At 39.9% G+C, this 24,566-nt stretch overlaps 3 protein-coding genes across 7 annotated transcripts in view; 1 reads left to right on the forward strand and 2 right to left on the reverse strand.

Moving 5' to 3' along the window:
- DOCK5 (dedicator of cytokinesis 5) overlaps positions 1 to 7,341 on the forward strand; it is a 233,154-nt gene extending 225,813 nt beyond the window's left edge. The window contains exons 50-52 of one of the 2 annotated variants that reach the window (XM_003823556.6): positions 447 to 585; positions 1,744 to 1,847; positions 2,806 to 7,341. In XM_003823556.6, the coding sequence (XP_003823604.1) occupies positions 447 to 585; positions 1,744 to 1,847; positions 2,806 to 2,910 (348 nt within the window). In that variant the 3' untranslated portion in view covers positions 2,911 to 7,341. The remainder of the gene's footprint in view (positions 1 to 446; positions 586 to 1,743; positions 1,848 to 2,805) is intronic. The other variant, XM_024929894.4, reaches the window with a different exon arrangement.
- A 3,533-nt stretch (positions 7,342 to 10,874) lies between these two features.
- GNRH1 (gonadotropin releasing hormone 1) lies at positions 10,875 to 17,792 on the reverse strand. 3 transcript variants are annotated; one of them, XM_034965859.4, is made up of 5 exons: positions 17,316 to 17,792; positions 16,526 to 16,652; positions 14,838 to 14,979; positions 13,222 to 13,317; positions 10,875 to 11,077 (listed from the first exon to the last, which is right to left on the reverse strand). In XM_034965859.4, exons 3-5 carry the CDS (start codon positions 14,976 to 14,978, stop codon positions 11,036 to 11,038), a joined length of 279 nt encoding a protein of 92 aa, XP_034821750.1. In that variant the 5' UTR covers position 14,979; positions 16,526 to 16,652; positions 17,316 to 17,792; the 3' UTR covers positions 10,875 to 11,035. The 3 variants fall into 3 exon arrangements, with proteins under 3 accessions (XP_034821750.1, XP_034821749.1, XP_054972354.1); XM_034965858.4 differs by lacking the exons at positions 16,526 to 16,652; positions 17,316 to 17,792 and adding an exon at positions 15,849 to 16,005; XM_055116379.3 differs by lacking the exons at positions 16,526 to 16,652; positions 17,316 to 17,792 and having other exon boundaries at positions 14,838 to 16,005.
- A 1,897-nt stretch (positions 17,793 to 19,689) lies between these two features.
- The window catches only part of KCTD9 (potassium channel tetramerization domain containing 9), a 30,175-nt gene continuing 25,298 nt past the window's right edge, over positions 19,690 to 24,566 (reverse strand). For both annotated transcript variants that reach the window (XM_003823560.5, XM_055116378.2), the window contains exons 11-12: positions 24,166 to 24,299; positions 19,690 to 21,633 (exon numbers count right to left, since the gene is read on the reverse strand). In XM_003823560.5, the coding sequence (XP_003823608.1) occupies positions 21,517 to 21,633; positions 24,166 to 24,299 (251 nt within the window). In that variant the 3' untranslated portion in view covers positions 19,690 to 21,516. The remainder of the gene's footprint in view (positions 21,634 to 24,165; positions 24,300 to 24,566) is intronic.

A 24,566-nucleotide genomic window follows, 5' to 3' on the forward strand; every position in this document is an offset into this window, starting at 1 on the left:
CATTGGTGAAGATCTTGTACCCACAATGTAAACATGTGGGTTGATGCTTAGAGCTGTCGTTCTTGCCACTCTGTCCCCTGAGTCAATCCAAACATTGTCATTTCTCTTCTTTAATTTTTTTGAAAGGTACTTTTCCTTCCATATCAAGTTGTTAAATGTGGCAAGACCACCTTTTCCTGAGAATCAGGGTGGCTTATTTCCAACATAAATGACACAGCCCAACTGTGATCAGAATCAAGTCTGTGGCCATTCAGAAAATAATCTGTGGCTCAGTGGTTCTAGTCAGTGCCTGTTCGGTGTTGCCCATCATATGACAATGCTTAAAAATCGCTCCTTCAGTTAAGTCCTTTTCCAAGTGTCTTCTCAGAAGACAAGGCTGTTGAGAGCATTGTTGAGCTCAGCCTTCCTCACTGGGAAAATGTTTTGCTTTTTCTCTCTGGTCCTAGAGCCCAACCAGAAAAGCACAAAGGCCAAAGAGTCTCCAGTTGATGGATAATCGGCTATCACCATTTCACGGTTCTTCACCTCCTCAGTCAACACCCTTGAGCCCACCTCCACTCACTCCCAAAGCCACCAGGACCCTAAGTAAGTTTTCCTGTATTCCTTATAGTCTTTTTACTAGAGAATGGAGTATGTTTATGCATCTGGGCAGTTTGTAACTAAACCAGCCAGAATGTATGTAAGACCATTGTAAAACTGGTTCGATTTTGTGTTCGTGTATTATACAGTTAGACTGGAGTTTGGCAAGGAGGCCACTAGGACTCATTAAACTTTTCTGGATAGTGATCCAAAGGGCATTAGTGTCAGTTTTATAATTGTGAAGATATAAATGAGGCAGATCTGCACTAGGACTAGACAGATAACAAGTGACTTACAAGCTAACCATTAGTTAGGTAGGCCTGAACAGGGACAAGAAATAGACCCATTCCATCTACTGCTTATAGTCTGGCTTGGGGAACCAGCAGTGCACAACACTTGAGAAGAATTGCAAAGTACCCATAGTCCAGAGGCATGGTAGAGGGATAAATCTATCGAGCCAGATGGGAGACAATTGTCAACCAAGAGTTAGAGATAATCAGTTACAGTTTCCTGGAGGAAGTGGATATTTTCCTAAGCACTTGGGCTATATCAGAGAACAGAATAATACCATACATTCCAGAAAATGTTCTCATCTTCAGCTTAATACTAAAACCCTGAACAAAAAAAGTTTTGGCCAGGCACGGTAGCTCACGCCTGTAATTCCAGCACTTTGGGAGGCCGAGGCAGGCGAATCACGAGGTCAGGAGGTCGAGATCATCCTGGCTACAGTGAAACCCCATCTGTACTAAAAAATACAAAAAATTAGCTGGGCGTGATGGTGGGTGCCTGTAGTCCCAGCTACTTGGGAGGCTGAGGCAGGAGAATGGCGTGAACCCGGGAGGTAGAGCTTGCAGTGAGCTGAGATCGCGCCACTGCACTCCAGCCTGGGCAACAGAGCGAGACTCCATCTCAAAAAAACGAAAATAAAAAAAATAAAGTTTTTGCTTCAGAACACCTTGTGGAGCTCTTGAAACTTCTGGCGAGGGCATCACCTGTGTGATGTGGGGTAAGAAGTCTTCTTCATTCTATCCGCAGAAACCATAGAATGTGGCTTTCATCAGTTGGTTAACCAGGTTGGCTTAGGTGTTACAGTGCCAGCAACATTTCCATGAGCTTCCTTGCTCAGTGCCTCTCTCTGCCGACTGCACTTTCTGTCATTTCTAGGCTCCCCATCGTTGCAGACAGATGGAATCGCGGCCACTCCTGTCCCACCTCCACCTCCCCCCAAAAGCAAGCCCTATGAAGGCAGCCAGAGGAACTCCACTGAGGTAGGGAAATCACAGCTGGCAACTGTGGCCAGGGAGCGCCACTCCTGGGAAGGCAGCATCAGGTTTTCCAGGCTCTTTAGTGGGCAGGTTTGCTCATAGACCTGTCACTGCAGTCGATTCTTAGCTCATTCCTGAAACCACAGGAGATAGAGAAGTTTTCAATGGGAAGGACAGACATTCAAGCAGATGATGAAGGTAGAGGCAAGTGTTCTCTGTACCTCGTCCTGGGTACGTGTGAAATAAGCCGTGAGTTCTAGTTCACCTTTTTAGGGGGGCGGGGGCAGGGTCTGGCTCTGTCACCCAGGCTAGAGTGCAATAGTGCGATCATAGCTCACTGCAGCCTCAAACTCCTGGGCTCAAGTGATTCTCCTACCTTGGCCTCTCAATTAGCTGGGACTACAGGCATGTGCCACCATGCCCAGCTAATTTTTTAATCTTTTGTTGAAATGGGGTCTCTCCATATTGCCCAGGCTGATCTCAAACTCCTGGCCTCAAGTGATCCCCCCACCCACCTCAGCCTTCCAAAGTGCTGAGATTACAGATGTGAGCCACTGCCTGCCCCCAGCCCTCTATTTCACATTTGAAGAGTTTACTTCTTCTGAATAAAGGACAGTCATTCTGGAGTGACCTCAGATGGGTTTCCTTCAGTCATTTAACAAATGACTCTTAAGTGCCTCCTGTCTATACGCCAGGAACCCAAGTGTTGGGGATATGGCAGCGAGAGAGAGAGAGAGAGAAAAAAAATGTGTGTGTGTGTGTGTGTGTGTGTGCACGCGTGTGTCTGATTAGCTCATGGGAAACAAGGAGGATAAGTCAGTGTAGTTTTCCATTTCACTTTGCAAAGCCTGTGTAGATAGATCAATTAGAAGCTAAAGCAGAATATGAGAAATAGGAGGAGAAGGCAGAATTGGGAAGAAAGCTAAGACCTGCTTCTAGTTTTGTGTTTCTGCTTCTGCAGCTCGCTCCCCCACTGCCTGTCCGAAGAGAAGCCAAAGCACCACCCCCTCCACCTCCAAAGGCTCGGAAGTCTGGCATCCCTACTTCCGAGCCTGGATCCCAGTAAGGATCTTGCCCTCCCTGCAACACCGAGTGCCTTAGACAGCTGCTGCCTGAGAACTGGCCTCCAGCCGGTGTCCTCATTCCATGTGGTTCCCTGCTGACTGCATTTCCTGATCTGGGATGATGTTTACCAGCCCAAAACCAGTCATGTTCTTCCAAAAGCTTCTCTTTGATAGAATTTTGAGGCCATGCCACCTCCCTTCCAGTCCACATGGAATTCCAGAATCAGTCACAGCCTCTGAATTTTTCCAAGAAGAGATTGCCTTCACCATTGTTAAATGTCAGCCTGTACGGCAGAGACATGGTGGTCTGCACAAGCCTGGACAAGTTCTTCCATATTGATGGTGGAGCAACCCCTGTAATCTACTCCTTGGAAGGATTTTTTGCTTTGCTTATGAAAAGCTGTGCTTGAGACTTAGGTACTTTTCTCACGTGGACACACTGATCCCATCCCATATTGCATCTTGGAAGAGATGGATATCAAGTACACTTTGGTAGCTGAAATAATCATATCTTTCTGATGTCTATTGTATCTCCTTTGAGGAAAAGAACACACATTTTTAATGGAGATTGGCTGCTTTCAGGTATGTGTGTCTATCATTGAAAGAGCATGGACTCAAACATCAGCCCTGAGTTCTTGAGTCCACCCAACTCCCATCTTCTTGTGGCACAGGAAAGCTGCCCTCTCCCTCTCCCACCACACTCCTGACTAATGGCCTTCACTGCATCGCAGTCACTCCTTCCCTACGGACTTCTTTGAAGCTCTTCCTTTTGCACATACGGCTTTTTTTTTTTTTTTTTTTTTTTTTTGTCCTATTACCTCCTCTGAGCGCAAATCACTGGCTACAAGGGACTTACCAGTCTGGATTCAGCAGTTTCTTTTCTAAAACCCATTTGGGTGACTCAGCAGCCGCATCTGCTACCTGATTTTATCCTGGAGAATACAGTGCAATATTTCTCTTTGATTATTTATTCCTCTTGATTGTGGAATTAATTTGATTGCTTGCTAATGGTACTAGTAGTACTCCTTTCAGAAGAAAAAATGGAGTGATTTAGGTGACCAAATATTACATACATAAATAGCCACATGAAGTTTTAGACGTTTGGACTTGAAGCCTCAAAGATCAACCAACCAGTCCCCTTATTTAGTAAATAAGGAAATTGAGGCTACACACAGAAAATTGTACTACAGATTATTACTAATAACCCAGCTTGCTAAATTAGGCTATACCTAGGTAATCTCTAGAAGACAACTCTGACAGACTCTTCAATATTTACCCCTGGTTGGAACAATATTTGAAATGTCCCAGATATTTCTATGCTACTTAGATATTTGTGGCAAAGCAGAAAGCTTTTTGACTGTGAAGGCAAAGGTCAGCACTGGGGGAAACTTGCTGGTGGTCTCTCCCACAACCTTGCCCAGAGTCCTTTCCACTGAGGAGGTGAAGAGAACAGAGAAAGAGATTTCCATTTCTGCTGCCAGAGCTGGTATTTGCCTGCCTGATTCTCTGTGTTTCCTGTTTCACCGCCACCCTTTCAGGAGAGAACTACACCAGTTCATCATGAGGGTCAGGGAAGCAAAAGCTCTCAGATGTGTCCAGGGCGTTACTTAAGAAATGAGTATGCAGATTCTGGAAGGGGTGTGGAAAAGGTGATCCTTTACCCCCACCCAGGAAAACCTGCATTGTGCTAGCATGGAAAAATCATGGGCTTTGGAATTAAACCCATTTGGTGGAATTAAACCCATTTGGTTTCAAATCCCAGTTATGACATCTGTTAACTTTGCAAACTCACACAAATTATTTGAAATTATCTGAGTTTTCATTTTCTCACCTTCCAGAATGGGGATAATGCCTCCTGCATCGGTTGTTGTGAGGTTTCAATGAGATGAAATATGGGAAAGAAGAGGTACTCACCTGATGGTCCCTGCTTTCCTCTGCTAGGCCTGAGTAGGAACTGGAACTCTCTAAGAGCATTACTCATACTTTTTTTTTCTTCCAAGGTAGTTTGGAATGTGAGTGCAAGTTAGTTCTGCACATACAGCCCTTCTCCAAATGGTGGTTTCCTTTGAGGTCTTTTACATGATTATTTATGACTAGAGACAAACTTAATAACTCAAGAGGATTTTAAATGGAGAGAACTCAAGCTGTAGAGAAAGGAGGAGGCAACAGAAAGGATATGTAGGGGCTTACCTAGAGCCTGGCACGACTTCTGAGAAGTCACCCAGCAGACTGGCTAGAGGGGATTTGTGTGCCGCACTCTACTTGCCGGGCTGCCATTAAAATAGAAAGATATAAAACTGGGTCACCAAAAAAACCAAACCTCAAGGCTATCCTTCCAGAGCAGTAGAAATGAGTCCCACAGCCTGGTCTTTGAGCAGAGGCTGGGAAGATAGGATACATCACTGTCTGGATACCTTCTCTTTTTAATAGAATATATTCCGTATGATTCCCTTTCCACCTTAATGGAAATAATAGCTCTCTCCTGCCTGAACAAAAGGGATTCCAGGTAGTATTGTGGCTAAGAGATTACAGCGGACGATGGAAGGTTCATTTTTTAGGGAAGGTGTTGGGTAGGAAGAGTCACATTTGACAGAATTCATAAATAACGTGTCCTGAAGTCAGAGGATGACTGCAAAGAAACACCTCATGATTCCATTAAATATAAAGAGATAAGGAGCAAGGAGGAAAAAAGAGAAAGAATTGGTCTATATTTGTCTTGCTAAGAACTCTCTGGAGTATTGAAAGACATTGAAATTATCCCTAAAATTGTCACAACTTTTGTGAATACTGGTATACGGTTGGAGGTGTTTTTAAATCTTTATTTCCTCTCTTTCTTTGTTCTAGTGACTTGTCTTGCTTTAAGATTTTTTTTAAAGAATTGTTTTATTCAACATATATCAAGTTCTTATGGAATGCCAGTCATGGTACTAGCCCCTTGGGATGTTTGGTTGAGTGTGTTCAATGGAAACAGCCCCAGTATACAAAGACAGTTCACTCTGGTGTGCTGTAGGATTGGAAAGGGAGTGGTACCAGATGAAAATGAAACCCTAAAGAAGACTGCTGGGCCATGAGTTGCTTCCTCCTCCTCCACCTTAACCCTCTGATTCCAGAATTGCAGTCATTTTCTCCTGCCAAGGAAATCCATTAAAAACTGCAGCCACACTGCAATTTCCTAATGTAGAACAAGATATAAAGCAGGCTTTGAGACAACAACCTACCTTTGTTTACTCTTTCCAAGCTGGAAGAGTCCTTCTCCTCTAGTTGCCCCTAGGTCACTGGCTAATTTATTTTAAAATTTAGATGGAACTCATGTATAGTTAAGTGCACAAATCTTAGCCGTGCAGATGGGTAATTTTCACATAGCTATTTGCCCACATCCCTGCCTCTAAGATATAGACATACACTGTTTTCAGCACCCCAGAAAGTTCCCACATGCCCATGGTGCCATTTTGTGAAAGGTATTTATAAGGCCCTTCAAATTTGTGGCTTCCTTTCTCATACTTCTCAGGTATAATGAAAGGGGGAGAAAAACCCCACCATCAACACAAAACAAGGCTATAAAGATTGTGCACCTTTTAACAAGTCAATTTGTAGTCAGTCCCTGGGCCTGTCTTTTTTTTTTTTTTTTTTTTTTTTTTTTTAATTTTGAAGCTACCTGAGGTTTAGAATTCCTTCAGCCCTAGCTGCTTTTATTCTGCTTTTTATTTAAACAAAAAGAGGGGGAGGATCTGAAGGAAACTAGTTTTCTGTACAAAGGCTTTGAGGTCCATGGACTATACTTGTCCCATTTATCATCCCAGGTGGTGCTTTGACCCTGCCATACCCTGGCTATTAAGATAAAAAGATTTGTGGACATTAAAATTATGAATATGTCAGTAATAATCCAGCACACATTGAAATATTGACACAGATTACCATAATTTGTGCAACATCTTATAAACAATGTCATTTCAATAGTAGTCTAAGGCTTCACCAGCCTGGCCCACTGTATCTAGACTTTAGGTTCATTTTAATAATTATGCTTTCCTTCTCTGTATCATTTGGGAAGTTGATAAATATCACTTCCTTAGATACCTTCATTCAGTGATATATCTGGCTTTTACAATTAAATTGGAAAAGGTAAGTTTCTCTTTGGTGGGTTGAGAGTTGGACCATCAATTCTAATCTACAAAAGGAAATTCGTGATTTCACTCTGACGCCTAGGATCTAGCCAAGGCTGGTCTGCAGTATCAGATGTCCAAACTCATCTACTATTAGCCATATTTTGTGAGTCGTTTATCTAAACTTTGTCAAAAATGCCTTTGCCATGATTTTGTTGCTATCTGGATTTCAAACATGGACAGTTAGGAAGATGTGCATTGAAGTAGGAAAATTTTGTTCAGATTTGCTGTTATTTATTTTTTAAATTAAAAATGGAAATGTATTTTAAAGTTTATTGTGTGTTTAGTTTGTTATTGCCCTTATGTTGATGAAATCATTCCTGAACTTGGCAGTTTTTCCTTATCCATGCCTCCTTCATGACACATCACACCTAGCATTTTTCTGGCTTGTTTCCTTACAGGTCCTGTTAGGTTAAACCTGCACTGTGGGGTCCTGGAGTCATCTTTGCCCAGAAATAAGAAAAATTACAAACCACTTGGTTCTTTTCACCCTATCTATTTTTTTTTCTATCTAGGCTGACAATTTTCTGATAGCAATTCATTTAATGTACATAGGTTCTGTTTCTTTACCCATTCCCCATAGATATTTAGACAGGTAAAGAGAGAAATAAAAAGGTTAAAGGGGATATCTAAAACTCACATGAAAAGGATAGGAACTGGTTCTAAAATGGTTGAATGTTTGTATCACCTGGGGAGAGGCCATTCCCAGACCATTTACATCAGAATTTCTGAGGGTGGGGAGTAAGATCCCAGCCATCCATATTTCTTTAAAGTCCCTCCCATGTTATTCCAATGCTAGACCAAGGTTGGAAAACCACCACATAAAGGAAATGAGACTTTAGAAAATTGGTATTTAAGATGTGTTTCATAAAATCCCTGCTGGTGGTGGGTCAAGTTGGAGAGAGGGAAGGGGCAGTCACACCTGTATTAGCACCACTGTTTAGTCCTGAGCTTATGCTTACGATTTTTTTTCCCCCAAGAAAGTGTTCTGTCCAGGAGCTGTGGCTCAAGCCTATAATCTCAGCACTTTGGGAGGCCAAGGCAGGAGGACTGCCTAAGCCCAGGAGGTAGAGGCAACAGTAAGCCCTGATCATGCAACTGCACTCCAGCCTGAGTGACAGAGTAAGACTCTGTTTCCACAAAAAATTTAAAGAAATTAGCCAGGCACAGTGATGCGTGTCTATAGTCCCAGCTACTTGGGAGGCTGAGGTAGGAGGATCGTTTGAGCCCCGGAAGTCAAGCCTGCAGTTACCCATGATCATCTTACTGCACTCCAGCAGGAGCGACAGAGGCCCCATCTCTACAAAAAATAAAAAAAAATTAGCTAGGCATGGTGATGCGTGCCTGTAGTCCCAGCTACTTGGGAGGCTGAGGTGGGAGAATCACTTGAGCCCAGGAGGTCAAGGCTGCAGTGAGCTATAATTATGCCACTGCACTTCAGCCTGGGTGACAAAGAGAAACCCTATCTCAAAAAAAAAAAAAAAAAAAAGTGTTCCAGTGCTTTGCTTTTTAGAAGCAATAATGCTTCACTGTGTTCATATGATTTGTAAGAATCACGCTTCTTGAAAACACCACAGCGTTTGGGCCGTAAATACTAACTTGACAGATCTGGGTAATCTTTTGGCTCTAGGATCCCCATAGAGAAATACTATAAAGTGTCTTCCTCTGTCAAAATCCAAGTGCTATTATCTTATGCAGTGATTCTTGGCTTTTTTCCAGTCATCTGTAAGCTACTGCAACTTCTAAAAGTTTTGCTAAAATGATCTATTTTTGAAACTTTTTTTTACTACTTGATCATTTAAAGCCATATGTATTTGAGAACTCATCTCATTAAATGTATCATTTGATATGTTTCCCTACCCTTTATTATGAAAGGCTTAGGATTTTTTTTTTCTTAAAGCTACATTGATGAGTTAGAGTCTTCAGATTCAGTGTTTATGATTTTTATAAGGAGGCCATTTTCATTTTCAAAATGGGGTCTCACTGTGTTGTCCAGGCTAAAGTCACTGTTGCAATCATGGCTCACTGCAGCCTCAAACTGGGCTCAAGCAATCCTTATGCCTCAGCCTCCTAAGTAGCTGGAACTACTGGTGTGAGCCACCATGCTCAGCTCCAAAGTGGCCATTTTCACTCTCCTCCTTCCCGTTAGTTATTTGGGCCATTTGAGCATCAAGGGTACCTCCTGAAAGCCTCTAACATCAGCATCAGGCAGTTGGATGAGCATCTTTTTATCCCATTCAAGGGAGGCCTGCAGCTGGCCCTCAAGAAATTGTCCCAAAGAGACAAACTTTGGCTAAGGAAATCTGATGCTTCACACAGGATGTGTAAGTTAAGTGTGTGTGTTGCTTTTTGTTAATGTGTTAAGTAATGTGAAGATTGTATACTGTTTTCATTAAAAAAAAGTCACTGGGTAATTGGCTAATGGAAGCCTCTCATCTTGCTCACATGTATTGATTAATGAAATAATGCAGTTTTGCTTTTGTTTCATAAAGCAGGTTGTGGATCACATCATTGCCTAATTTTATTAAAGACGGAGTGATTCCACTTTAGAGACTCTTCCAATGGAGGTATTTGGGAAATCTGTCATTGTGCAGTAGCAAATATTTGTATTAAAAAGAAGCGGTTTTCCCCCACGGGATGTTTCTCACCCCTGTTCAAATTTCTTAGCATTAAGTCTTTCCTTTTTTGAGGGAGCAGGGTAGGGGGTAGGGAGGCGAGTTCATTTGATTAAAAGAGGAAAAAGGGCTTAGATCTTTGACAGGTCAGTTTGTTACTGAGACATTGGGCAAGTTATCTGAAATTTGTTTTTTTTTTTCCAATGGTCTCATAGCCACTTGGAAGTTATGTGGCTAAATGAGAACATCAATGTCATAGTGTCTGGGGCCTTATGGAGGATTAATCATTGCTAAATCTACATTGACCTATGAACCCTAGTTTCCTGTTTCAGCTCCAATGGACAAAATAACCCAGCCTCCAAAGTCCAGTTCTGTTAGCTGCTCATCATAGGGCAATACTAGAATAGTGAACATGGAACCAAACATGGCTGGGTCTCTTAAACTCTCTGAGCCCGTTTCCTCATTTTAAAGCAAAGGCAATACTAACTACAATCCAAGGTTCTTATGATGGTTAGTAAAAATATCTGTGCACATATGTAGCACAAAGCCTGCCCCTGGTCTTTTTGGAGAAAGAATGGTGGCAATGCTATCTGACCAGGGGACATAGGAACAATAGAGTCCCGTCTCCAACGGTCTGTCTATACTCCATTGTGTTTCTTAAATGCAAACCAAACAGATCAAGCAGATGAACACTCTTATTATTTTTTAGGTCTCAGTCCCAACCCTCAGTGTGCACCACTTGGATAGATTGCGTGGGACCAGAAGGAGCGCTGGACTAGGAGTCCTTGGAGGCCCCCTCTCCTTACCCCCAGGCCTCACTTGGGTTCCAGTAAACTTTCAAAGGGTTTGGAGACAATCAAGGGAGGGAACTTCTTTCCAAGTGGAAGAAAGCCTTGGCCATGGCCCCACCTCAACTTCTGAAGAGTATGGTCGAAAAGTTATAATCCCAGAGAAACTGGAGCTGAATCAGCTTTTTCTGGCTGGACCAGTATGTGGCTGTTCTGCTTGTGGGTTGATGCAGGGTATGGGTGCTGGAGAGCCTGAGATCCCTTTTGTCAACAACAGACACTTTATCTTATCTGCCCTCCCATCTGCCACCTGTATACACACATGGAGGGCTCCCTTTGGTGGGTTTACAGTGACCCTTCCCCCGGAGTTCTGAGTTGGAGAAAGATTTAACAGGTATGCCACTTCATTCACAACACAGCACTTTATTATGGAATATGTGCAACTTGGTGTAAGGATTTCTGAAATTCATACCATTTACAGGTATTTAATGGGTTATAAATTTTCAATGTCAGAATTATACTTAAGTCATGTTAGTAATGGTCACTCCTTCTGGCCCAATGGATTTAAATCTTCTTCTGCCCAGTTTCCTCTTCAATCAGACTTTCCTGAAAAATATATAACAAATATATCAAGACTGACTTTACCAGCTGAATTTCATTACATTTTTGACATTTTAATTTCTAAAATATCAGTCTGGAAGGAACTGGTCTGTTTGATTTTGTACTCTAGTTAGTGCTAGGGAGACATGATAAATTGGGTTTGTTGTTTTTTTGGTTTTTTTTTTTTGAGACAGAACCTCACTCTGTCACCCAGGCTGGAGTGCAGTAGTGTGATCTCAGCTCATGGCAACCTCCACCTTCCAGGTTCAAATGATTCTCGTGCCTCAGCCTCTCTAGTAGTTGGGATTGCAGGCATGCATCACCACATCTGGCTAATTTTTATAGTTTTAGTAGAGACAGGGTGTCACCATGTTGGCCAGGCTGGTCTTGAACTCCTGGCCTCAAGTGATCCACTTACCTCGGCTTCCCAAAATGCTAGGATTACAGGCATGAGCCACTGTGCCTGGCCGATTGGGTCTTTTTAAGCACTTAATATACATAAAATCTACATTAATAGTTTAAGGATGAGTTGTGAGGAAGGAAGTGAAAAAAAAGTCTGGTCAATTACTTTGCTATTAAACCAGCCTTTGCTTCAATTTCTTCATAATGTCATGTTTGACAAATTTCACTGCTTGCCATTTTTGTAATGCAGTAAGCAAGATTAGAAAAAGAAAGGAAATAGGCTGGGCGTGGTGGCTCATGCCTGTAATCCCAGCACTTTGGGAGGCCGAGGTGGGCGGATCACAAGGTTAAGGGATCGAGACCATCCTGGCCAACATGGTGAAACCCCATCTCTACTAAAAATACAAAAATTAGTCCAGTGTGGTGGCGCATGCCTGTAATCTCAGCTACTCGGGAGGCTGAGTCAGGAGAATCGCTTGAACCCAGGAGATGGAGGTTGCATTGAGCCGAGATTGCGCCACTGCACTCCAGCCTGGCAACAGAGCGAGACTCCGTCTCAAAAAAAAAATGAAAAAGGAAATAATGACGTCTGCCCACTTTTTTCTTTGTTCTGTGGGTATATTAAGTTGAAGTCACTGTAGACAATTAAAATTACAGCTTATTTTTATATATGATTTATTTGGGCTTTCCCAGCTCCTAGGCATAACTGATCATTAACTGTAATGCCTTCTGATTGCTGCAAATAAGTGGACAATAGAGATCAGAGAATATCAACATTGAATCCAAGATTCAACTTAAGTCAGGCACAGTGGCTTGCACCTTTAATCCCAGCACTTTGGGAGGATCTTGAGGCTGGGAGTTTGAGACCAGCCTGGGCAACATAGACCCTGTCTCTACAAAAAATTAAAAAATAAAATCAGCTGGGTGTGGTGGCAAGTGCTTATAGTCCCAGCTACTAGAGAGGCTAATCTAGTCTCCAGAATTGCTTGAGCCTGGGAGGTTGAGGCTGTGGTGAACATTGATTGCACCATTGCACTCTAGCCCGGGGAACAGAGCAAGATCCTGTCTCAACAAATAATTTTTTTTAAAGATTCAATTTATACATTCAATTCTCTTTATACTTTTTCATCAAAAACCTAATATGATTAGTGTATTTCCATTTTGGGGGGTGGAATTTGGAGGTGATTATTGTCCTATCAGGAAACTGGAAATCAAATCCATCACTCTCTAAATTATAAATTTAGTAGTTTGGCATTTTTCATTCCAAAGAAGAGAAAAAAAACCCATCTACAGCAGTGTTTCTCATGTCTCTATTCCCCAAGGTTCTGGAAAACCATGTAAGATAAAGCACAGTTGCAGGATCAGGTGGAGGGCTGTGGAGTAGCCTGGAGTGGAGTAGTCTAGGGGGTTTGGTGATTTTACTTGAAGAAATGAAATGCAGCAGTGGGAAGAAATTTGTTTTGTTAGTTATCCCAAAAGCTAGAACCAGGATTAACAGATAAAAGTTACAGAGAGATTTCAATTCAACTTCAGAAAAAACAAAACAAACAAAAAAAGTTTCAGCCCCTAGTGCTGTCTAACCACCAACTGGGATTGTCATGAAACACGGTCCTACCACAGGAGGTAACAGAGGAGTCAGGAATGTAAGCCCCGCAGTATCTGGGAGGTAGCTGTCCTAAGTGATCCCCAAAGGCTTATCCACCTCCAGAGCTCTATGCTGTGATCATGTTATGATCACTTTAACTTACCAGAGCTCCTTTCAGGTCTCGGAGGGGAGAACGTGGCTGGTGCATGGTGCATTCGAAGCGTTGGGTTTCTGCCAGTTGACCAGCCTCTTTGACTATCTGAAGAAAGAGAATGTGATGCTTTGAGATGGAGATAAAGAAATGAAATGGTGTTTTCCATTTCCACCAAAAAATTGTGGAGAGTGGGGTCAAGGGGGATGTGGGGCTGAGGGAGATTGGGAAAGTTGCAGGATTAGCATAGGGACTTTAAGGACACAGATCTGCCATCTGACATTTCTACGGAATGGCATGGGGATCTGGAGATAATGGAGACAGTAAGAAGATACCACATTTTCCCCTTAAAGATGAAAAGAGGGAGGCACTTTGAGCCTCATGAGAGTCAGTATACCCAAAAAAACAAAAAGCAAAAAACCCCCAAGAGTTTATAGTTGTAAAAAAGGTTGGTTTTTATTTTCTAGGTTTTACTAAATATGTTATAGTTCAATGAGATTTGCTTCATGTATAACCTGCAGAGAAGAGGCTTCAGATTCTGGGTCTTCTTTAATACTAAATTATCTTTATTATTTCTCAGAAAAGAGATAATTCCTTCCAATGATAATGAAATGATTTAAAATTTTTCCCATTCTCAGCCCTAGGTTATTTTTCAGGTTAATCAGCTAACATAGATGGCTTCTTTCCTTACATGACCCTGATGAGTGGTCATATTTTATAAACAAAAATCCTCCCGGCACTTTGGGAGGCCAAGGTGGGAGGATCCCTTGAGCCCAGGAGTTTGAGACCAGCCTGGGCAACATAGGGAAACCCCATCTCTATAAAAAGTTTTAAAAATTAGTTGGGTGTGATAGTGCATGCCTGTGGTCCCAGCTATGCAGACGGCTGAGGTGGGAGGATCACTTGAGCCCAAGAAGTCAAGGCTGCAGTGAGCTGTGATCGTGCCACTAAATTCCAGCCTAGATAACACAGCGAGACCCTGTCTTAGAAAATAACCCCAAAAAACAAGAAAGCAAGTACCTCACGTTAGTGTTGGTGCCAGTCCTATAATCTAATCTATATGAATTTAAATCAGCATGTTTTCTACTACGTTATCTTATCATCTTGAGTTTGCTAATTCCTGTATTCTACCAGTCTCCAACTTTGCTTAAATGCCCCTATCAGTGAAAAGAAATTATAGGGCATGCATCCTTGATAAGGATACTCATTTATAAATTATAAAAATGTACTGATCTAATATCATAGATATTTTTAAAAGATGAAATGAGGAAAAAAAATACGAAGTTCTAACGTTTTTTCCAAATCCCAAAGAATCATCTTCTGATACAGACCTTGACCCTATCCCATTGTTTCTAACTCCTTTAGCAATCCCATACACTCAGAGTATGACGTGCTGTCTCACACTTGTTGCTATTAATATATTCTTTTGGAATTTTTCCAGCTCTTTGTTTAGTCCCTGTGTGAACTGAAAGTAGGAATGGGACTTCTACTTTGTAAGTGCCTTATCTCACCTGGAGCATCTAGGGTACAACATCATAGAATATTGCCATTGGGGCTATCCTGAATGTTTAATATAGTTAAATTGAATCAAATCACTATGTCTTATTTTGAAGCTGAGAGAAACTTACCTCTTGGAAAGAATCAATCAAATTTTCGGCATCTCTCTTTCCTCCAGGGCGCAGTCCATAGGACCAGTGCTGGCTGGAGCAGCCTTCCACGCACCAAGTCAGTAGAATAAGGCCAGCTAGGAGTTTTTGAATTGGCTTCATTCTAAGGCACATGAATGCACAATCAAATTAGATCCAGACAAGGTTGAGTATAAACTAAAAGACCTCTTTAGTGAAAAAGCTAGCATCTGTATCACTAACCCTGCAGAAGATGGAAGTCGGAGTCAGTTTTTACATACAGACACTGAAACTCAGAGACACCTGCTGGCTTGCCTTTAGTTTCTTAGCCACTGGGGACAAAATGAGTACTTAAGCTCACATGTTCAGGACCTTTTTAGTACTAAAATAGTCTATACTTTTATTTTTATTGTTTGGTTATCCAAACCCCATAATTCATCCCTTATCAAGTTCATCATTTTGCCTTAACATTTCCCCTGTTGTGGATTGGTCTTCAACTCTTTCATTCCTAAGATAAAGAGAACTGAGTCATCTGTTAAGAAAAGTAGCTCCTACTAGGAATCTCTGGCTAATATAAAATTGCTTGACATTACATGGCTACCCCATGGTACTAATGACATTTTTCTATTTATCCTTCAGTCTTCCTAGCATTACTGCTGGCTGAACCATCTGTGGGAGAGAGGACTCAACACTGTTCAAAGTAGTTAGTCCCAGACCAGATGCCTTCCTAGCCAAGGGGGCCTCTAATTTTCTAATGAAATGTGTCTCCAAGTTAATTTTCATTTGATGGGAAAGAGGCTAAAGACTAAATCAAACACTGGTCGATAAGCTGTGGGATTCCCCAAAGCCTGGATCTCTGTGGCTGGTGATGGCAAGGACAGTGAAGGACAGGACATCATTAGATACCGTCACACCTGGATTTAGCCCTTGGGCTGTCAAATGCCCTGTAGACATACAATAGCATGCAATCTAAAAAAGAAAAACTCGTGCTAGAAATAATACAAAGCCTTTTACCTGTTTAGAGGCAGAGAGCCAAAAAGATCCCAAGCTTCCCTTGAAGTAGGTTGAGTACTGTGACTTTTCTGTTTTCCTATCTTCCTTTTTATAGGGAATTTTTCCAGGACATTGAAATCTTTCCTGCTGGTAAATTATACTGCAAATGGACTATGCTTTTTTTTTTTTAATGGTAATTTTTAAAAATCCTCACATAAAGCCCTTTAATGGTGTATGTAATTGGAACACCCCCTGGTATATCTGTTAGATTTACTTAAGTGCAGCCATTAAAACCTCAGCTAAAACTTTTATAGCTGAGGACACAATTCAAAGAGATTAAAATCCAGCTAGATTGGATTCCCTTGAGGAAACCAGCAGACCTATCAAGAGTTCAAGGAAAATAGATGTCTTAGATTAAGTGAAGTCAAATGCATACATAACTTCCACAAAGGAGGCTATACAACAAATATAGGACATTGAGTCAGGATGTCTGGGAGCTTCTGGCTCTTGGATTCTTCATTTGTAAAAGGAAGGGTGTAGACTAGATGGACTAGATGATCACAGAGTTGCTTCCAATTTTAAAAATCTGATTTACAAGTAAGTGACACTATATACCAAGTTCATGTAGGATCCTAAATCAGACAGTTGTGTGTTTGAAAATTCCCTCATCTACCCACCAGGTTCCCTGCTTGACTTACCTTGAAAGCCTTCTAAAGCATCAAAAAGGCAAGAAACATATTCCGAGAGCAAGACCATATTGAGCAGACTTACATCAACAGATCAACTCATTTCAGTAGATGCTTATTGAGTTAAATATGCAAATCACTGTTAAGGGCAGTGGGAACAGAAAGATGAGAAATTATAGTTATTTAATAAATAGCAAATGTATAAGAGCACTCATTACAATAGCCATGCAAAGTGGGTATCATTATCTAAATTTTATAGATGTTCCACCCCAGAGGTGCAACCGTGGACGTGTTATTTACACAGGACAAGCATGTAAAATACACACACAACCATTACTCTTAATTACATTTATTTGAATACATGGTTGTCTTCCCCTAATTTACCCCTAGGCTGAAACCTGTAATAGTCAAAGATCCCATCTTATTTAAATCTCTCTTAATAAACCCCCGGCATTTAGTGAGCATTCAGTAAGTATAGGTTTGAATGAATGAACGAACGAATGAATGAATAGAAAGCAAAAAGCTTTTAACCAGGTAAGGCCTAATGCTGCCTCTATTTCTGCATCAAAGATATGCTTTATCTGACACAGAATTAAACTTTCATGTATAATTGGCTGTAAATCCTGTTATATTAGCTAAGCTGTAAGATGGCTAAAAAAAATAACTGGATATTTGTTCATTTTACAGCTGGGAATGGCAATTTCCCCTCATGTAGGATGCTAAACCCATCAGTCATTGCACAGTCTCCTCTGGAATAACTACATTTGCAGAGATTTCAGAGTAAAGAGAAATGGTGTCTTACCTAAGTAAATTCCCTTGCTTTGTCCAGCCATCTCTGTGGAGGCTGTCCAGTCCTCATGATAGCATAGAGAAGGGAGTACACTTTACAGTATAACTGCAAATAGAGGAGAATTTAAAAATAAAACGTAAGTATTTGACTTTGTTCCATTTAAATTATTTCATTTAGACACTTTGACTCATGTAAGTGCCATTCTGACATGAAGAGTGGAATCTCATCTCACTATAATATGCAAGTAGGGACTGACTGTTTTTCAACAAGAGTTCATTATGGTTGAATAGTGCTAGTTTAAATTGTCCAATTGGTTTGTGTTTGCTGAGAGATGTGCCTCTAAGTATTGCTTAAGTAGAAAATGTGGTCTCTGGATAGGACTAATGAAATGAGAGTTAAGACTTGTGATGCATATTGTCAGGTGAATCACTTATCTCTGGGTAGGTAGGCCTCACTGGATTTCTTGTAGGTTATTTCTAACAGTTGGGATTAAATTTTTGAAAAATGTTTTGAAATTATTAAGATGAACACAGCAATACTGTATTACTCAGCATTCTCTAGAGGGACAGAATACATACACACACACACACACACACACACACACACACACACACACACACGCACATAGGAGAGTTTATTAAGTATTAACTCACACGATCCCAAGGTCCCACAGTAGGCTGTCCGCAAGCTGAGGAGCAAGGAAAGCTAGTCTGAGTCCCAAAGCTGAAGAACTTTGAGTCTAATGTTCGAGGGCAGGAAGCATCCAGCACAGGAGAAGGATGTAGGCTGGGAGGTTAGGCCCATCTAGACTTTTCACGTTTTTCTGCCTGCTTTATATTTGCTGGCAGCTGATTAGATGGTGCCCACCCAGATTAAGGGTGGGTCTGCCTTCCCCAGCCCACTGACTCAAATGTTAATCTCCTTTGGCGACACCTTTACAGACACACCCAGGATCAATACTTTGCATGCTTTGATCCAATCAAGTTGATATTCAGTATTAACCATCACAAATATGGTCTATGAATTCATCCAATATGCTGTTGTCCTTACAGTCTCCATTAGCATTGTCTTAGGTCACACAGATCTCAAGGCAAGAGTCAACTTTGTTTTGTCTTACTTTCTATAGCACCAAATAGGTTATCAAGCCACTATGCAATTAATGAGTTTTTGATATTGAATGACAAACTTAAAACCATTTAAGGATTCCATGGTTAGGTCAATTTATCAAAAAGTTAAATATAATAAATTGGGTTTAAATAATTGGATTTTATATTTGTCATATTTCTTCTAAATTTGAAAGAATGGCTTTAGAGAAAAAACTGCTTCATCAACATCAAAACACCTCAAAATTATTACAGCAATGATCTCATAATCTCACTGAAATGACAGTTGAAAAAAATCTTTTCTGGCCCTAATGTAAAATCTCAGCAGGAAGCACTTAAGGTTAACTCCTGCTGACATGTCTAATCAGGTTGTAAAAGGGTTTCAGAGAATTAATCCTTGGATAAGGTGCTTTATACTGAAATAATGTAACCACTTTTCTTTGTAGTAATGAACCTTTTAATTTTAAAGGTAATTCTTCCTTGGGGACTTACTTAGTGCAATTCTAAGTTTTTTCCATATATTAAAGATGATTTAAAGTTGACATAGGGCAGATTTACAGTACACATAAGAGTCATAAAATGAAATGGAGAAAATATTCCAAGTCTTGATTTATGATTGAACCCTTCATAAGAATAATTAATTTACAGCATTTTCTACCAGAATTTCCTTGAGACTATAGTTGAAAGAACTAGACTACAATAGATAGTATTGCTTAGTTACTTGAGTACCAAATTTGATTAATGCAGATAATCCAGCTAGTTTAATTTTGATTTAAAACCTTTTTCCTGTCATCCCAACAGCTGTATTTTTACCTATGTGTACAGACATGTTTCATCTCTAGGGTTAATGGAAGTTTTACTATTTTAACGGTTTCTTCCCTCCTTAAAATTCTCTATCCTAGTTATCAGGCAAAAAATGTTTTGGGGCATACTATTTATCCAGTCTAATAAAGCTAACTGGTAATATTCATCACCTAAAGAGTGATGAATTTAACACAAACAAATTAAACGAATTATTGGGGAGGCAGTCTTTTCTTTTGTTCAGAATTCATAAGGTTTGTGTTGTTAGCATGGTGTATTTTTAAAAGAATGATAAAAATAATCATGTTTAAAGAAATAAATTTACTTTAATGGTACTTTCAAAAAGACTAATCCATAACAAATTAAGTTATACTGTATTTCCTTTGCTACCCAGAACCACAGGGCTGGTTGTCAATACATATTGAAGAAATGTAAGCAAAATACAGAAAGTGATGATTTTCAAAAGGAAGAGAAGAAACTCCTTTTCAACACTTTATATCATTTATTAATGCAGTATACATTAGATCTAAAATCTGCAGTTTCTAAGCACACCATGTTTAGATCTTTCAGATCCTTCTGCAGTTTTAGGTTATTTCTACAGAGGTACCTTTAAGTGAATGAATACCACATTCTGTAATTCCTGAAAATATAGTACAGAGTGAAATGATTTAAATATAATTTAGGCACATATTGATTATGAAAATAGATTATCTCTCAATACAATACTTCTCTGTCTTGGTAAAAATAATAAAGCAAAGAAAATAATTCATTTCTGAAGTTGCTTTCCTTCACTTGTAAAGGTCTGATCTCCTCCCACTATGCATATGTACCCTTTACTGTTAAGGAAAGCTTTGCATATGTAGATATAGAAGAATAAGCTACGTAAATACTAAAGATATGTCATTCTCCCAAAGGAGACACAGGTGGTTTTCAATGATTCCTTGCCTCATGTTGATGAGTCTGTAGAATTCAGAACCCATTTGGACACAGCTAATATCCCTGCTCTTGGGGTAGAAAATAAGGACACCAAGTCATTGGTAGGGAGGTACAGGCCCTTCCTCTGCTGCTGCAGAGAGATAATGACTCAAGAAAATTGGGCTAAAATTTGTTTAAAAAAAAAAACCACAAAAAAAAAAGTAAAAGAATCACAGGTGCTGACTGATTGATAATTACATCTTGGACCAGCCAAATGCCTTTATTTTTACGTCTATTTTTTTGGTGGCTGTAATCAAATGTGTGTTTAAAATTCCTCATTCCCCACTGTAGGGTTCTAGCTGCAATTATATTACATTGCCTTTTAGCAGGCAACTCTACCATATTCACTCATATAAGCTTTGATTGCAGTAGCTCTGGATTTAGTATCTATTTCTAAGCTGGCCCTATGTAAACTATTTGGTATTCGAATTAAATGAATATTAATGATGCACCTTGGTTTTTTTGGTTTTGAAGTATCTTCCTATGCTTGTGATGACTGTATGAGAAAACTAGGCTAATAGTGTAAATAGACAGAATTGCTTGATCTGGTGTTGAGTGGCACTTGCCTAGAATGAAATTCTGAGAAATTCTCATTTGTAAGTGTTGTAGTGATAGGTAAGTTATTCCTCCATCCAGAGTTCCACTGTACCTTTGGAATGACAGTGATGTACAATGATGTCTTTCTTTCCACTCTGTCTCAATCAGTAAGAACTGGATATTACTTTAATTTAGCTACTGTTCTGTCCTAAAAAGTAAACATTATAAAAATGAACCTGAAAAGAATCTTAGGGAGTCTGATCTCACCATATTCATACGGTGTGACAGGTATTTAAAGAGGGGAGGCATCACTAAAGCTATTTATAAACCTGAACAACCTTTTCCAAGTTTTCAGAAAGTTTTAACAATTTAAATATCCATACTGCATCTAGGAATTCAATAAATATAATTGCATATGTTGTGCTTTCCATAAATTAAAATCCTCAAATGCATCTCAAACCAAGATGGTATTTCCACATCATGCCTATTTAAAAGCAAATATAACAGATACTATGCCTGGTCATAAAACCAGGTAAACCCCCCTACCCCATTCAAAAGGCAGCAATATCTAGTTTCCCTACATCTATTAAATGAGTGCTTTTCTGTTAAAAATCAGAATATGGAAAAAAAGTCAGTTTTTTCCCTTATGCACCACTCAAAACAAGCATAATCCTCTAAATGTTTTTTTTAAATTTCCTTACAGTGTTATTTCTTCTAGACAACTGAGTGGGTGGAGAAAGAAAAGTGATAAGGAAAACATTTTCATCTTTTACATCTTCCTCCAGCCCCTAAAATTCTCATCTGACACTTTGTGACATGTGTAGTGGTGTCAGCATCTCTTCAAATATAGCTCCCTTCACGTTGGACCCTCTCAGGTTGGCTTCTTGAAGATCACACCCAGACAGATCACAATTCTGCAAGATGAAAACAATATTCATGTAATTCATGTGGAAATTTCAGGCCTTATCTATTTCTGCTCAAAATGATTTCTGGGGCAGATTAGGAAAATGTTCTTATACAATAAAACTCAGTTAATTTCCGGAAAACTGATGATACACCACCCTAAATTAAGATGTTCTTCTATCTGTATTTGTTACCTCTAGTTAATGTTCAGGCTGATCACCATAAATATGTATAAACAAAGGTTAAAGAGGAAGCATGTCCCTTGTTCTTGCATATTTTATAAGGAGACATTGAAAACAGGGGTCCCCAACCCCTGGGCCACAGACTGATACTGGTCCATGGTCTGTTAAGAATCAGGCCACACAGCAGGACGTCACCAGTAGATGAAGCTTCATCTGTATTTACAGCCAGTCCCTGCATGGCTCAAGTTACAGCCTGAGCTCCACCTCCTGTCAGATCAGCAGGGGCATTAGATTCGCACAGGAGCGTGAACCCTATTGTGAACTGCACATGTGAGGGATCTAGGTGGGGTACTCCTTATGAGAATCTAATGCCTGATGATCTGTCACTGTCTCCAACACCCCCAGATGGGACTGTCTAGTTGCAAGAAAACAAACTCAGGGCTCCCACTGATTCTACATTATGGTGAGTTATATAATTATTTCATTATATATTACAATGTAATACTAGTAGAAATAAAGTGCACAATAAATGTAACACGCTTGAATCATCCCAAAACCAGCCCCCGACTCTGATCTGTGAAAATATTTTCTTCCACAAAACCAGTCCCTGGTGCCAAAAAGGTTGGGGACCACTGATTTAAAATACAGAATGGATTCCAACATAATAAATAAATACACACACACACACACACACATAATTTTTTTTTTGAAACGGAGTTTTGCTCTTGTTGCCCAGGCTGGAGTGCAATCTCGGCTCACTGCAACCTCCACCTCCAGGATTCGAGCTATTCTCCTGCCTCAGCTTCCAGAGTAGCTGGGGTTACAGGCACTCACCACCACGCCTGGCTAATTTTTTCTATTTTTAGTAGAGACGGGGTTTCACCATGTTGGCCAGGCTGGTCTCAAACTCCTAACCTCAAGTGATTCGCCCACCTTGGCCTCCCAAAATGCTGGGGTTACAGGCCTGAGCCACTGTGCCCGGCCCCAAAGTAATAAATATTATCAAAACAATTTTACTATGATCCAAGAACAACAACAACAAAAGGAATGAGATGGGGGGAAGACTTTTTTTTTAATCTGAAAAGATTTTACTTAATCAAATTGTGTAATAGATTTTTCCATTCCCTAGCCCTAGTATGTTTATAGCAAGGAACTGCCCTTCTTTTTAAAGCCCCAAAGGTACGTATATAATACAGTGAGTTTGACAGATGTACAGAACAGTGTAACCACCGCAATTTGAAGCTGTTTCTTAATTTGTCTTGAGATCACGGAGCAATAAGATAGAGATTCCACTTAAGTCCCTGGATATGATAGGGGACAATGGTTAGAGAGAAGGGTGACTAAACGTAACCTGTTAGGAGAACAAATGTCAGCAGCTCTCCCCTCAATAGTCAACCTGATCAGTCTTTGCAATCAGTTACAGAGAGGGAGGCTTTTGCTGCTAGGCCACACTGAGTACACAGTACTAAAACCAAGGAAAAAAATATAATCTTAGGTGAAAGTAATGTAACAAACAATAAATAATTGTGCTCGTGATAGGATTATACTTAGGCCAATTCTCTTTGCCTTGAAGTTGAAAGGGGCCTGCTACTCTGCTACCGAGAGCTATCAAGATATCTAGGCAAAAATATTATGAAAAAACATTAACAGCAAGCTAAATTTTGACATACCGTTCTCTGCTATCCAATTTATACCAGATTTCATAGCTACCAGCCACATGTGGCTACTTAAATTTAAATGAATTAAAATTAAATAAAATTTAAAAATCAATTTCTCATCTGCACTAGCCAAATCTCAAGTGTTCAATAGCTATATATGGGTAGTAGCTACTATACTGAACAGCACAGATATAGAACATGTCCCTCCTGCACAAAGTGCTATTGGATAGTGCTGATATAGACCTATCAACAGCTATCAAGTCTGCTAGCTAAACTGGCAAATTAAGAAGACATACAAATATAATTCTTTGAAAAAGATGAGCAGGCAAAATTATAATCTCAAGCTGAAAACCAAAAAACATATGGTTCCAATTTCAAATAGACTTTTCCTGAACCTGATTTCAAACCTGGATATCATTTAAATTTCTCAAGTAGTTTAAGAAGTAATCTAGCCCATTTAATTCTATTCGGAATTAAATTTTATGGAAAATGCAATACATTAGATAACACATCTATCAAACTTATTTACTTGAGAAAAACTCAAGGAAAAGGAGAGAAATGAAATCAACTTAGACTGAATGTCAGATGAGTCTTCCAATCCAGTTTTACCAGCCAACTACTTTGTTTTGATTTCAATAAATTTTGCATGAGATGCTTAGTAAGTCTAGAGTAATAAAAATTCTTAAAGTGTTGGTGAACTCACCTCTAAATCAGTTCCTGCCAGAGTTGCTCCTCTGAGGTTACAGTTCTTCAACTTTGCATTTTTTAAGGTAGCCACTCTCAGGTTAATTCCTGTCATCTGACTTCCTTCCATATCCACACCTTTCAGATTAGCACCTACAGTGAACACATTCTGGGAGTAGTTTAACTTAAAAATATAGTTATCTACCTTCAACAGAACTGCAAGATGACTTAATGGAGGCCTCTTTTAACTTTTGGAAATTAATCTAAAATCTTGTCTCTCAACGAACTTATATATATAAACAGTTTACTGATGAAAGAATGCTTTCACAATACTTTTGAGGGAAGAAATTTAGTTCTGTCTTATGATAGTTAGCACTTTCATAATATGCCTCTACAGGTTTATGATAAGGGAGTTAAGTA

This window comes from Pan paniscus, chromosome 7, assembly GCF_029289425.2.
Source record: "Pan paniscus chromosome 7, NHGRI_mPanPan1-v2.0_pri, whole genome shotgun sequence".
Taxonomy (NCBI): domain Eukaryota; kingdom Metazoa; phylum Chordata; class Mammalia; order Primates; family Hominidae; genus Pan; species Pan paniscus.

Bases quoted from the DNA above. Each gene is read 5' to 3' on its own strand.
- GNRH1 (XM_055116379.3), bottom strand. From the start codon at position 14,990: ATGTGCCTTAGAATGAAGCCAATTCAAAAACTCCTAGCTGGCCTTATT. The intron at 13,318-14,837 runs GTAAGTTTCTCT...CTCTTTCTTCAG, and splicing joins TGATTGATTCTTTCCAAGAG to ATAGTCAAAGAGGCTGGTCA. The intron at 11,078-13,221 runs GTAAGTTAAAGT...TATATTTTTCAG, and splicing joins GAGACCTGAAAGGAGCTCTG to GAAAGTCTGATTGAAGAGGA.